Genomic DNA, 13,927 nt, shown 5'->3' with positions numbered 1-13,927 from the left:
GGAATAACTTTTTTTCCAAACAGGAAACATTTTAGACATATAAACAAAATACCAGGTATTTTGTGCAGACTTTATTGATATCTAGTGGCCCATCACAGTGTGGCTGTGAAGTGGTGCTGCAAACAGGTAAAAACACAGGTGTAACAGCCTGATACTTCAGGGAGGTGTGTGTCTTAGAAATGTTTTGTAAAAATGTAAAAATAGATAAACACAGGTGTCATATGCAATTTGCTTGTTTTGTGCTACTGGGTTTTATTTTGATACAATTACAAGGGGTGGTGCTTCATTAACCAACCATTTGTTTTCATGTCTGCAGTTCTTTTCACCAAAAGTGGATCCTGGTAGCTTATTTCCCTTTCCAGTCCCCTTAATTCAACTTCATAATAATATCACATGAATGTGTACATTTTTACACTATATTCTTTTTTTACATCTTCACTTATCTAGACTTAGATTAAAATTTGCAATGCTGGGAATAATGTAGGATCACTGACGCTCATCTACTAATAGACCTTTTCTTTCACAGTAGATATTTTGTAATAGCATGAAAAGCAGAGATATAATTAGTGACATTAATGATTGGAAAAACCCAGGTCCATGTTGTTCTACATGTTTGCTGCTTACAGGGCTTGCTTACTCAAATTGAATAGAGGCAAGTGAAAATATAAGATAAGATAAGATAAGATAAGATAAGATAAGATAAGAAAACCTTTATTTGTCCCGCAATGGGGAAATTGTGTTGTTGCAACAGTAAGTACAGTACACAGCGGAGTGCCAGAAGTAGCAAGATGTGACATAAATAAGAAATTAAAAATATTTAAAAATATTAAATAGAATAAAACTATGAAGCTACAAAAACTATAAGTGTGTAGATATGTGCCTATGGGTAAGTACAGCATATAGACATCTATGGATCAATAAATAAATACCAGGTAAAGTGACTACAGTATATTGCACTTATGGTGATTCACCTGATAATACAGTATTGTACATGGTTACAGGAGATGGATGATAAATGTACAGTTAGTAGTGCTGTGAAGGGATTCAGATTTGGTAAAAGTGTAATGATGGAGGTGAGAGAGAGTGGTGGAGGTGAGAGAAACCTACCGGCAGAGTCAGGGAGATGTCAATCAGTCTGTGCAGAGAAGAGAGAGAAAAATGTAATCTGGCTGAAAGACCTGTATGGTGCCGCAACAGGTACCAATCAATTCACTTTCACCAATATATTTCACTGTTCTGCTCTTCTGTCAACGTTCTTTGGCTTATTGCCTCCTTTCTGGTTGTATCTGAGCCTTCTTCACAGGCCCTGACCTCTGTCACAGGCTGATAAATGAGCGCCAGTGTCATCCCTTCCCTTTGAATTTACTGTGTGGTGGAGCTTGATTATTATAGGGTCGCCTAATTTTATTTCATGCTCAGACGAAAAGACAAGAAGGCCTGATGAAATGAAGACAGAATTGTCATTTTGTGCATGAGCTGGTTTGCATCATCCTTCTGCAGTGCTGTGTGTAGTTACACCGAAGGTTTCTCTTGTTGATGAATAAAAGGAGCATGAAGAAGCTCTAATTAAGCCTTAATGTTCCTTTAATGTTGCTCTGATCTTCTGCTTCAAGAAGATTTTCTGCTGCCTGACTTCTTGAGCTCGCCATCTGTGAAATGCCTTGAGCGTTCTGTTGGTCAAATATTTAGCTGCTGTTACTGATATTATTGTCAACAAATGCATTTGTTAAGAGCTGGGAGTCAAAATCTAAAGTTGTGGATGTTATTTATGACTTCACGCTTACATAAGATGGAGTTCGCTACTAACTGCCATGTAAAGTGAATTTCAAATGGGTTACCATCACATTCCAGAACATATAAAAACATCTAACTTACTTCAATACTAACATGCACCATACATAATTCTCTATAAATTATAAATGTCCATCCAGAAAGACTTGGTTTAATTTATATTATGGCTGTGACTGTAAATTCACGCAGTAGCACTGAACGGGCCTGGTCGTACACAGTGAATCATTCAAATCATCAGCTTTGATCATCCAGGTTATTTGAAAGTCTCTTTTTCTCTTTGAAATTCTAAAAAAAGAAAAAAAAGGCATCACAAAACTGTCAATACACAGCAAATGGACTTCTAGCTGAAATTTGCCACTGACAGCAATTTTTTCATGATGTTGAACTTGCCACGAACTTGACTTTAATTACATGCTGCCAGTTGCTATGACGATGACACGGTTTGTTGTGCTGTGTTGGCACAACACCAACAGGCGTTTTACTCAGAGCCGGGTTTGCTGCTCAGCAGTTTCTCTCTCTGGCAAACACATGAGGCACAGCAAAGCACATATACTCACCGACTACTGATTAGCTATGACTGCTACACCACATAATTAATTCATAACTATTAGTAATCTTATTTACACAAAGGCAAAGTGTCATGGGGCCCTCTGGGTATATTGTGTTTCATTTAACAAAATGAAAATGTATATCCTCTACATGCACTTTAAAAGAAAATTATTAGTGTAGATTAGTCCGGACTGAAGCATCTTAACAACTACTGGATGGATTGCCTACAGTATTTGTGCAAAAAATGGTGCCCTGGGTATATGTCACAGTTTTTGGTGATTCTTTGACTCCTCCAGCACCAGTGTGAGATTAGGTAAAGTTTATGTCCATAAAGGTCAGGAAATTATAACGACTGATATTCATGCTCCCCTCAGGATGAACTGTAATCATTTTGAACATGCTAAACATGTTAAACATACACTTGTTAAAAGTCAAAATGTTAGCACTGTCACTGTGTCCATGTTGATGCTCGCATTCAGCTTAAAGCCCTTAGGCACATTCACACTGTTTGTTCCATAGTGGTGAGTATGTAACCTGAACCTCTGGGGCTCCTGCTGCTGTACTAAATTACTCAGCCTTAGCTACCATGATAATGTTGCTTGGAGCAGACTGGTGGCCACAGCTGTATGTTGATGTGTTGCCAAGCAAATATATATTTGTTCTAAATAAGATTCTGGAAAATTAGAAACACAGTTAGGGCCTAATTACTTTTTCCGTCTATTATTTAGCTCTGGCTGTGGTCAGCTGAAGAAGTGCCACCCATAGAAGCTGTTTGTCCAAGATAATGTACCTTTACAGAGTTGCTAACATGGCTGCAGACTCTTAAACTTGTTTTACTCTTTATCTTCTAAACACACTTTTTGGAAACACAGGGCAGCTGTGGCTCAGTAGATACAGCAGGTTGCCCAGGGTCAATCCCCTGACCTGTCCCAGCAAAACACTGAACCTCCAATTGCTCTCAAAGGTTATGAAAGTGACTTGAATGGCTGCTCGCTGCCATTAGTGTTTGAGTGCGTGGGAACGGGTGAAGCCAATTGTAAGGTGCTTTGGATAAAAGATCTATACAATTGCACTCCATATCCATTCCTTTAAGGTCATCCAACCATTTAGTGACATTCATATCTGGTATGGAAGTAAGTGCATACTATTCCGATTCTCCATTCATGTAATCTGTTTGTTTGTTTTTTTTATTTGTCACCCAGATTTTTCAATATAAATAAAAGTAACTGTACCCAAACACATGTTGTTCAAATCAACAATTTCAAGGCTTTTATTTTTTTCCAGAACATTCATCCATCTTGAAGTGGCCAACACACTGTAATAAAGGTCGCTCCATATAGCATTTATAGTGCAATCGGTGGCCCGTGTAGCTTAAAAGTGCAGTATGTGAGGTACATAGCAATCATTGAAGCTTTTTATTTCTACTGATTAAGCCCCAGCGACTATTCTCAGCCAAACAATACATGCTTGCTTAGGTCTAATACAAGAGTCTATCATAAAATAAAGCTCTATTTAAAGTGCAGATATTTCAGAGCTAGTGCAATATTTACTACTTGGTCTGTTCAGCTCTGAGGATGAGATTGCCTGTTCTTAGTTAATGAGAAAAATGACTCATTTTGTGCCAGAGAGTTGCTAAGCAAGCATGGCACCCGGATACAGGCAATTACACATGGTACAATCAAAACTTACAGGGCATTTTGGATTGTTTCCATACAGTCAGGCAGATCATCTCATCTCACTCAGTAATGAATGTTTTCACCCTGGCACTGGGATTTTGGCTCAGACTGGAGCTCCTCACTAACAGTGGGGGCCAAGATGTGTTCCACACTCACATAAACAAGGACATTCATGGCAGACTCTCTGATCTGATGTGTGGCTGAGTGATGATCAAGCTTCTGTTTAATCTCACAGTCTTCCGGCGACAGATGTGCTAGCACACTCACTCCTTAAGATAAGTGATTGATTGGAGACGAAAAGAAAATCAACCTAATAAAGATGTCATCCTTAATTTTACACAGTCCTGCTTCTTCGCTTTGGCAAATCTGAAAATGAGTACATCTTGTATGTGATTTTTTTACTTTGAAAGCGATGAATGGAGACTGGCTCCTAGGTAACAGTTGTTGGAGTCAAATCTAAAACTGCATTCCCTTTCTGATCTTAGTGTTCCCATTTTAAATCACCCTTGTGGCATTCATGGGGATGCTGTTGCTGTTCTTGCTCCTTGTCAAAGGATCTGTAGGGCTTCTTGTCATTTCAGAACCACCTGCTGGATCGTCCTTGTTCTTGCGAAAACAGTAGACCCCATAGAGGCGGAATTTTTTATCAGGGAAGCCCAGGTGTCGAATGCCTGGCTGGGATCCTCCACAGCGGGACCGGGGGTTCACTATAGGGTAACGGATGCTGCCATCCTCGAGCCACCCAGCTTCACAGCGGTCCAGAAGCTGGAACTTCCATGCTGCATACATCTGACCCACTTTGGCCACCACTGAGCCATCTCGAATGCAAGCCTTCATGGCCTCAGCATAGTTCACTTTCTTAAAGCGTTTGAGGAAGTATACTTTGCCTGAGGGGATATATAGGGAGAGGGGAGGAGAGGAGAGGCTGTTTGTTGTAGGAGCATGTGGAAAGGTGAAAGAAAACACAGCAAGTGCATTGCTATCAGGGCAAAAGGGAAGAAAGAGAGAGAAGTAAATGAGAGGGGAAAGCCCCAGGGACAAGCAAGCCCTGAGGGTACACATTCTCAGTTTTTCTGGCCCTTCTCCCCAACTGTGTTCAGAATATCAAATCAGTTCAACAACGATCTAGGAAGCTGCTCAAAATCGAGAGGCAATACTGTGTCAGTGGACAGCACTCTAACTCAAAATTACTCTTAAAACGTTTCCATTTTTGCTTTCACCTGACCTCTGGGGAAACTTTTTGCCTGGCAGCATTACATAAATGGATGTCCTGAGTGGGTGAATTGGTTGAACTGAGCTGAATCACTAGGTAGCTTCTAAAGAACCTTAACAAGAATAAAGAGCTGCTGGTTTCTCCAAACAGCTGCTATTGTGAAAATCATGTACACTATCTCAACTTTGCACTTGGCTCAGCTATATTGATTTTATGTGTGTTTGTGTGACTGGTGGCTATTAGAGAGGCAGAATATTGTCTCCTATTTCCCCAGGGGACAGTGAGTAAATACCTTCCAACTGGACTAAGCAACAGTATGAGTCACATCCTCTGTTGAAATGCCCTGTGTACAACAGACTGTCCACAATAATTAACACACTGGAGAAACCATAAGCAATCGTTTAAGGTTTCTGTCATACTCCCATTTTTTGCATCTTTGTCATTGTTTGGGCAGTCCCAAAAATGGGTTTGTGTATGTTCTTTAATGAAAAAAGAACTTTTTCCCTTTCAAACAAACAAAGAGTTGCATAGAGTTTTGAAGTAATCCTTTTCCAAACTGATTTTTAAAAAATCCCAGTTATGCTTGACTATGCATCACTGATATGGTCAGTGTTTAAAGGAACAGATCCATATTTTAAAAATTGTACTTATTTGTCATGTCTGCATGGTAAGTATGAAGCTAAAGCCAGCAGCCAGTTAGCTTAGCACAAAGACTGGAAGCACATGGAAAGAGCACCTAACATGTCTTCATTCTTCACAACTGTACCACTAAAGCTTCACTATTAACTTTCTGGTCTTTTGGCCAAGACGTAGTCAGGCTAGTTGTTTCTCCAGGTGCATGGCTATTTACTGTCTATTTGCTATTTGTGTACAGTCTTTTTTATCTAACTTCACCAAGAAGGTACTAATTTAATTATAAAGATTGCTGGTATTTTTCTGCAGTAATTCAGCAGAGTTAAAACTATTGTTACCTTTTAACTGTGTAGACTTGTTTCAACTGCCCAGAGAAGACACACAACTTTCAATCTGGCCTCCTATTTTCCTAAGTTTGTTTGAGTTTATGAACCTGGGGTTGGCACATGTTACAGAGACTCAGACTCTCTGGGGGAATGTGATGTAAATCAAAGAACTGGGAGATGAAAGGCAATGCTTGGCACCCAGAGGACACTGTGGCCCTAGTAGGGCTGAATCCACAAAGCCTGATCTAAATCCAATGGCCTTAGGCCTGCCAGATCACAGACAGAGATCAGAGACATGAGCCTCATTTCCCCACAGTCCAACACTCATGATGTGTGTGTTATACAGCATATTTCCATACAGGAGAACAATTCAACTCTGCAAATCATGAGCTGCCAATGCTGGACATTGGGCTTGATGTTTGTATTTAGCTGTATAGTGATGTAGATTGGACAACAAAGTCTTTCTGTTCTTCAGAAATACATGTGCATAACCACACAACTGCAACCTACATACTGTATCTCTCCTTTTCTCACCATTGAGCTTGGAGGTGAAGCAAAAAGCATCATAGCGTTCATCCTCCTTGTGCCTGTAGCCATAGTTGCGAACGCCAGCAGGTGTGTCCTTACGGCCACACTGATCTCTGGGATGAGAGATAGGGTATTGGACTGAGCCATCCTCCAGCCATCCAGCATTACACCAGTCAAGTCCTTCCAGCCAGGCCTGTAGAATAAGATCATGTAAGGCAGTGGGTCATTCTAAAGGATTCGATACATTATTAAGATGAGGTAAGACTCTGACATGACTCCATGCACTCCTCTTGGCTTTAATGCATACAGGATTTTAAAAAGGGAGGATAGACCATAAAGGTTCTGGTCTGATCATCATATTTCTAAATTCCAGCTTACTGCTGCTTTAAAACAGCAATATTGACTGAGGATTGTAGCCAGTAGCCATTGCACCATTACAACTAAAAAGTGAACTAAAAAACAATGTACTATAATATGGAAGCTGTTATCTACATTAGAAATTGTAACATCTGACCTAGCCCCTTTTAATCTGCCTTGAACATGAGACATTGTTCATGCTTGAACCAAAGGATGAATGAATGTGGACTTACCTTGTGCAGCTGAGAGTGGGAGGCCAGGATAGCATCCTGTTGTTTGCAGGAATCCTCAGCCTGGTGGTAGTTGAGCTTATAGCGCCCCTCACGGGGGTAGTAGGGGAACACCACTCCTACAGGTGGACAGAAACAGCCCTAGTCTTCAGTGGGATGATGTAACATTGTGAAATTCACTTTAATCTCATATGAACTGGAACAGTTTTTGACCAATACTACATATAATAGCCAAATAAGAATCAAACTGAATATGTCAGAGCATCAGCAAAATCCCTTCTACTGTACTAAATTCTGACCTTCTAGGTCAAGGTTGACAAATCCTGTGTCATCTTCCATGTCATTAGTGACTTCACACTCATAGCGTCCATAGTCCTCAAGCGTGACATTTTGGATGATCACTGAGGCATCACCTGGACCTGCCTGCTCCAAAAACACACGGCCTCTGTATGATCCAAACACACGCTGCTGCCTGAAGAAGTTTGAGAGACATTTTTGTCCATCATAACAGTTGCATAAAGCAAAGTGTAATGTTTCCTCATGAAAAAATAGTTTAAGGTATACTCTGTGGGCCACACAGTGTGTGTAACAGTGTGTATTTGTATTATGTAGTGGGTAGTACATGATTTGTTAATTTGTACATAACAATAAAATATATGGCAGTGAAATAAAATCACCCAAACAAATCAATTACTGTTGATTTTGGCCCAAAACTGAAAAACAAAACAAAGAAAGAAAAAACAAAACAAAATGCAGATGGAAAATTTACTTTCCAAGTGCCACAAATACATCCTCAAACTGCAGTGCATCTGTCACTTTGGTCCATTTAATCCGAATACGAGCAGGGTCAGTGTTTTCTGGCTCATGATGGAATCTGCAGGGCAGAGTGATGGAGCCTCCACGATGTGTTACCACTTTACCAGGAGCTGTCTGCACAATCACTGCACCTGTGTCATCCTCTGTGGGTACGAAGAAGAGGAAGAAGGGCATTGAGAAGGGAATTAATATATATACACATATACATTTTACACATTTTTTTTTTCTCTAAACTAATATGAAACTTTTTATGTGTCATAACTTCAAGAAAAGTCCCTTTATCACATAGATACATTACCAGTATATGTGTCAGAAATCTATGTTTTGAGCGGAGTAAGCAGTCAAAAAAGTGCCAGGTTCATGAGGGATTACTATACCAGTATTTGTAGTCAAGTCACAACCACCCTTGACACTGCCAATACTTGTAACTCTTACTCTAATTGTAAAATCTAATCTTTGTTTCTCTGTGAGGGCGAGACGCCTGCGAAATTGAATCAGCATCCGCTAATAAAGCATGTGTTGTTTACTTGTGCTGTCACATTAGTGCCTGAAAATCCAGCACATCAATAGTGAAGAATATGTTTTGATCAAAGCGGCCAGTGTGTGGCTTAGTCACTCCACTGCCCAGATCAGTCATCAGACATTTTTTAACCTCAACCTGCCAAGAACAATTCACCAAAACAACCCAGACTAATGTCAAACGCAAGCTTCTTCATCCAAACGGACAATAACAAAACCTCATTTGCATTTTTGGAAGACACTTGCTCAGATGCTGTTTGTGTTTGCATGTGTGTGCCTAGACAACCAAAGAGCGTGCACACAAGTGTGATGTAAACTTGTAAAACATTTAATGAGTGGCTGTAAGAGATTTTCTGTTATGTTGTGACCATATAAAGACACCTACAATTACCCGTGCCAGCTAGCAATTAGTGCTGTCACTTCTTAGTGCTCTCTGCAAAAGTTGTTTATCGCCTTCAGCCATGAAAGCATCAAGTGGTGTTTAATCAAAACTTTAGAGCATGTTATTTCCCAAAACTCAAGGCTGCATTGCAACAGACTGATGTTAAGACAAACAACATCATGTTACAATTTCATTAAGGAGACACGGGTTAACAGACACCCTGACAGCAAACTACCTATTTACAACAGGCAGTGTTGGGGAGGGTTTAGGTCCCTCTCACTGCACTAGTATCACAGTTATTTTTTTAACGTATTGAGTACTACAGCTCAGATGGACGTTTTTACAACATTATACCTATCTATGACTGAAGTTACTGTGCTTCATCTGCAAACCAGCAGATTATACATAACGAGCATATGCAGAGCATGTAATATATGATGTTACTCTTGGCAGGTATAATATTAGGAATTTGTAACACTGCTAAGAGAAACACTGATGATTTTGAATGACAGTACAATGTTCTAAGTTTATTTGTACAACCCAACCTTCACAAAAATGTGTCACTGACCCTGAAATGTTGCATAAAAACCTGAATGCCTAATCTAAAACCTGTTCAATTAGGCTCTGCATGTGAATACAGAATACAGAATACAGTTTCTTGTATATGAAGACCTCTGCATCATGAAGACCAAGAACAGGTTTAATGAGTATACTTTACTGAGTTAAAAATGGGGTTACAGTGACCCTTCAGGGTTTACTGAAACCATTCTGCCATATCACTACATCTCAGTACAGTATAGATATATTCAATACATTTGGACACAAATGATATCATTTTGCCACTGAACATTATGAGAAACATGAAATACAATGTCCTCACCAAGAACATGAACCACCTTTCTCCTTCCCTTCTCTATGTCAGCAGGCATGGATGTCACTGAGAGGACAGAAGTTAAGATGAACACCACTAAACACATCTCCCCAAAAGCTGGAGGCCAAGGTCGCTTTGAGAACTGCTGGAAAGGACAAAGAGAAATAGGAACACCACAGGCTCACCTTAATATATATGTTCTTGTATTGACTCCAATACAAGGTGGTGATAGTGGTGACTTTGATATGAAAGCAGAACTCACTATACTATACATATATGATAAACTATGAAGCTGGCTGATTACAGGGATTGCCTCTTACACTTTGCAGTCATGCTGCAACCTCTAAGCAGCACACCAGAGGGCACAACCTGAAGTGTTCTAGTGTTGGGTAGTTAGTGAGTCGCAAAAAATGCAGCAAACATGTGATCACTCTAGTATTCTCAAAACAACAAAATAAGGTTACTGTGTTTGATTTGAGAGTTGTGTGTTTAAAATAGCTTTATCCTGGCAGGTGTGGAGCTCACTGTATGACAAAAAGAGATAGGATAGTTGCAGGATAAAGCTTGTTTGGCACAGAAAGTATTTGGAGAGTTTTGAATGCTGTGGTTTGGGGAAATGGGTTTGCATCAGTAAAGGCCAATAAAAGAATATATACAGAGATGAATAACTACAAAATCTTCACTGGTAACTGAAGAAAAGCAATAAATCTAGTGTCTGCTGTGCTTACTTTACACATTGAATATGTAAGGTACGAGATTATGAACAATGATTATTTATTGGCACTGACCACTCTACTGAAAACATTACTGTTGCTTATTCTGCTCAATTCCTATTTATTTTTACATGCTCTCTGTCATTATTGTAGTGGTTGTGCAGAGCACGGTTGCAGACTTGTGTGTATCTCGGCCCACCATATGTGACACTGGTGGTAAGGGTCCATGATAGACTGCAAATGAGCCCCCCAGCCCTTCTGCAACAACACAAACCCATCTCAGCACATCATGCACAGGTCATCACACAGTAAATGTGATGGTCCTTTAAGTCACTGTGGATAGAATCAATCATCATAAGAGTAAAATGCAGGAGTCATGTGGTGCTGTTCTGCACTGCTAGAGGTCTGCATTGTCAGCGCCATCTGTGAATAGCCGCGTCCTATTTAACAACATAACATCTGAACATGAAGACAGGCCCCAGTGAAGCAGAGTTACTAAAGCAACTACTTTACATGCACATTGCACACTATAAACAGCACTGCTGCATCATTTTCTCATCTCTCATCTCAAGGTTACTTCAGCGATCGTCCCTGCAGTTCTCCTGCAGAGCAGAGAACTGCAGAGCCCCACTGTTAGAGCACAGAAGTGAACTTACCATGGATATCACAACAGTGTTAATGCCTGGATGAAGCAGATGTGCCGCTGTGCGCCGTTTAACTCCTCAACCAGGCTTGATGTTGCTCTGCAGCAGCACTCACCTCTCTCTGTCTCACTCCCTCCCTCTCTGTTTCCAGTCCCATCGCTGATCTCTCGCACTGCAGGGGAACCACCGGTGTTTGTGGGTCCCGCAGTCCTCTGGTGACGCAGCACTCATTTGCTGGTGCAGACTGTGTGGATAAGTCAATCACTGCAATGACTTCCCACTGACTTAATGTCTGTGAATGTCTTTCTGTGTATTATTGAGGTCTATTAGAGTACCACTTATTGGTTTGAGTGTCACAGTTTGTTTCAATGATGCAGTGAAATCTTATTACATTCAGGCAGAACGTTGCTGCTGTTTAAGGCCAGTTTGAATCAATGGGAGCTGTCAGTGCTAAAACTATGACTGCACATCTCTTTATTCTAGACAAAGCAAATTCATCCCAAAACTTTATTGGTGATACCAGTGGTGGTCCTATATTTAAAAAGCACTGAGTAACTCCGTTCCATAATCTTCAGTGACTGGTTTATAGGATCGGACTGGGTTTAACCCAATATATTTGTATGCCAGCTTTTGTTATTAGTTATTTTGTGCATAACTATAGCATATAATTATAAAACACATACAATGAACAATGAAACAATGGTATCAATAAACACCAAGCACAGAAGATTATTAATCATGACTTTAAGATATTTCCCATGTTGGTTAGGACTCTGATAATGATCCATAATCATTCTAACAAAGAACCTGACCAACAAGCATGTGATTTGAAACAATACTAAAGGCGAGAAGAAATGTGATTATAGTACAAATGGTCACGGTATTCAGTGGTTTCAGTCACTTCATTAGCTTTGCCAATGAAGACTGGGCAATAATGAGTTTGTGCTGAAAATGATCTCACATCTAAGATCAAGCATCTCTGCTGTGCAGTAAATAGTCAAGAACTAGTCAACAACCTCAAACAAAGCATTTATATTTGCTTTTGCAGCCTGTTCTATCAATTCTAAAGCAGCTGCATGTACATCAGTTCATGACACTTTGTTGCACTACATGCCTTTCTGCTCCTCATCCACTCACCGATGAAATGGGTGATTAAGAATAGGTAGGAGTGACATAACAGACACTAAAGTCTCTCCTGAGCATCATATGGACATGTGGTTCAGACTCAACGAGAGCTTTATATGAGAATAGCATAAGAGATGCCCTTGATATGATAGCTGCCCGACAATGAGAAGAGACAAGATACTCAGCATGAGGGAACTACACTGCACTGTGATAAAAAAAATAAAATTAAACCACACTGATGGTTACATTATTGTATGCTGTGCTTCTGAAATCCGAGTAGACTAGCTGGAGGTGGACCTGTGTGGCATCACTGTGAGAGCAGTTCCCAGAGTTAGAGTCATGTGTCCATGATCTCTCTGCAGCATGCAGGTTTGTCAGCATGAGACACAGCAAAAGAGAGGAAAAACTGTTGAATGCACAGAAAGTGAACTGATGGATGCATAATAGGAGTGAGAAGTTCAAGATCAGCAACTTTGAGATTTATCTGCAGGTTTAAGTAAGGTCTTTGCTGAAGACAGCAGAGAGCTTGAGAAATTAACCGCAGACAACTTTTTTCCAATATTGTTGTAATACTAATGATTTTTCTAGGATTACCTGTTACCTAGGAGGGAGGTAATATTCTTTAATGAAATGCACAAAATAATGAACTAAGAACAACCCCAGGCCAGATATGTTTATTAGCAATGATTTAGTGAGCTGAAACCTGAGGATTTAAAATCCCTGTGTGAGAAAGCAAAATCATGAAGAAAATATTACTTAAGGTAAATATCAGCTATCATTATTGTGCACTGGTGCATAAAAAAAGTTGTTATATATATTATAGATGCATTAGTCTTTGTTTTCTCATGAAGATCTAAGGATGGGCAACGCTGTTCATTCATTAATACTTTAATTACAATAGTCATACATCAATTAAAGTATTAATCTAAACATATTTACTTAGAATGTGGTACCTTGCTGGTAATCCTCTCATCCCTGCTGAATAGTTTAGCTGTATTCTTCACAGCCACAGCTCCACAGCTCTAAGAGGCAAACAGCACAGCCGTGTAGACATCTGCAGCAGAGAGCCCCTGTGGCTCCCGTCATGGGATTACGATGCCGTTTGGAGCAGCCATATTTGATTTAAAGCCTCTGTCACACACAGAGAATGCACAGCATGTGCAAGCAGGGGTGATGCCACACTTCAGCATGAAGTTGCTGAGATAGAGTGAGTTAAATGAGTGCCCCTCTCGCCCTCTGACTGTCGGCCTTTTGCTCAGTGAAGTACAAGGGATAATTACTTATGAGTGGTTTACTGATATTGTTGAGGTAGGGGTGGCAAGAAGGGTTACATTGCATTTATAAAAAGCTTTATCTGACAGTGCAAATAACCTCTTTTACCTTTGTTAAGAAAACACTCAATTGACTGAAGTGTATTCCTATTATATTTTTGAAAAGGTTTAGGAGACAGAATCAGCATTTGCCAGTTACCTTACATGCTTTGGTGATAATATGCTTTTTTGTCACTCTTTATTTTCATGCTAAGAACAGACCCCTGTATGTGGACAATTCTCT

General features: G+C 40.0%; 1 protein-coding gene across 2 annotated transcripts; it reads right to left on the bottom strand.

The window, feature by feature from the left end:
- Positions 1-4,511: 4,511 nt before the first annotated feature.
- hapln4 (hyaluronan and proteoglycan link protein 4) lies at positions 4,512-11,479 on the bottom strand. Of its 2 annotated transcripts, none has more exons than XM_026305184.1 (7): positions 11,364-11,479; positions 9,901-10,033; positions 8,073-8,262; positions 7,603-7,775; positions 7,307-7,422; positions 6,723-6,909; positions 4,512-4,903 (listed from the first exon to the last, which is right to left on the bottom strand). In XM_026305184.1, exons 1-7 carry the CDS (start codon positions 11,403-11,405, stop codon positions 4,512-4,514), a joined length of 1,233 nt encoding a protein of 410 aa, XP_026160969.1. In that variant the 5' UTR covers positions 11,406-11,479. The 2 variants fall into 2 exon arrangements, with proteins under 2 accessions (XP_026160969.1, XP_026160970.1); XM_026305185.1 differs by having other exon boundaries at positions 9,901-10,036; positions 11,261-11,400.
- Positions 11,480-13,927: the final 2,448 nt, after the last annotated feature.

The sequence above is a fragment of the Mastacembelus armatus genome, chromosome 4 (genome assembly GCF_900324485.2).
Source record: "Mastacembelus armatus chromosome 4, fMasArm1.2, whole genome shotgun sequence".
Classification (NCBI taxonomy): Eukaryota; Metazoa; Chordata; class Actinopteri; order Synbranchiformes; family Mastacembelidae; genus Mastacembelus; species Mastacembelus armatus.
Note: the sequence above shows the minus strand (reverse complement) of the source record. Positions and strands in the feature narration are given on the sequence as shown.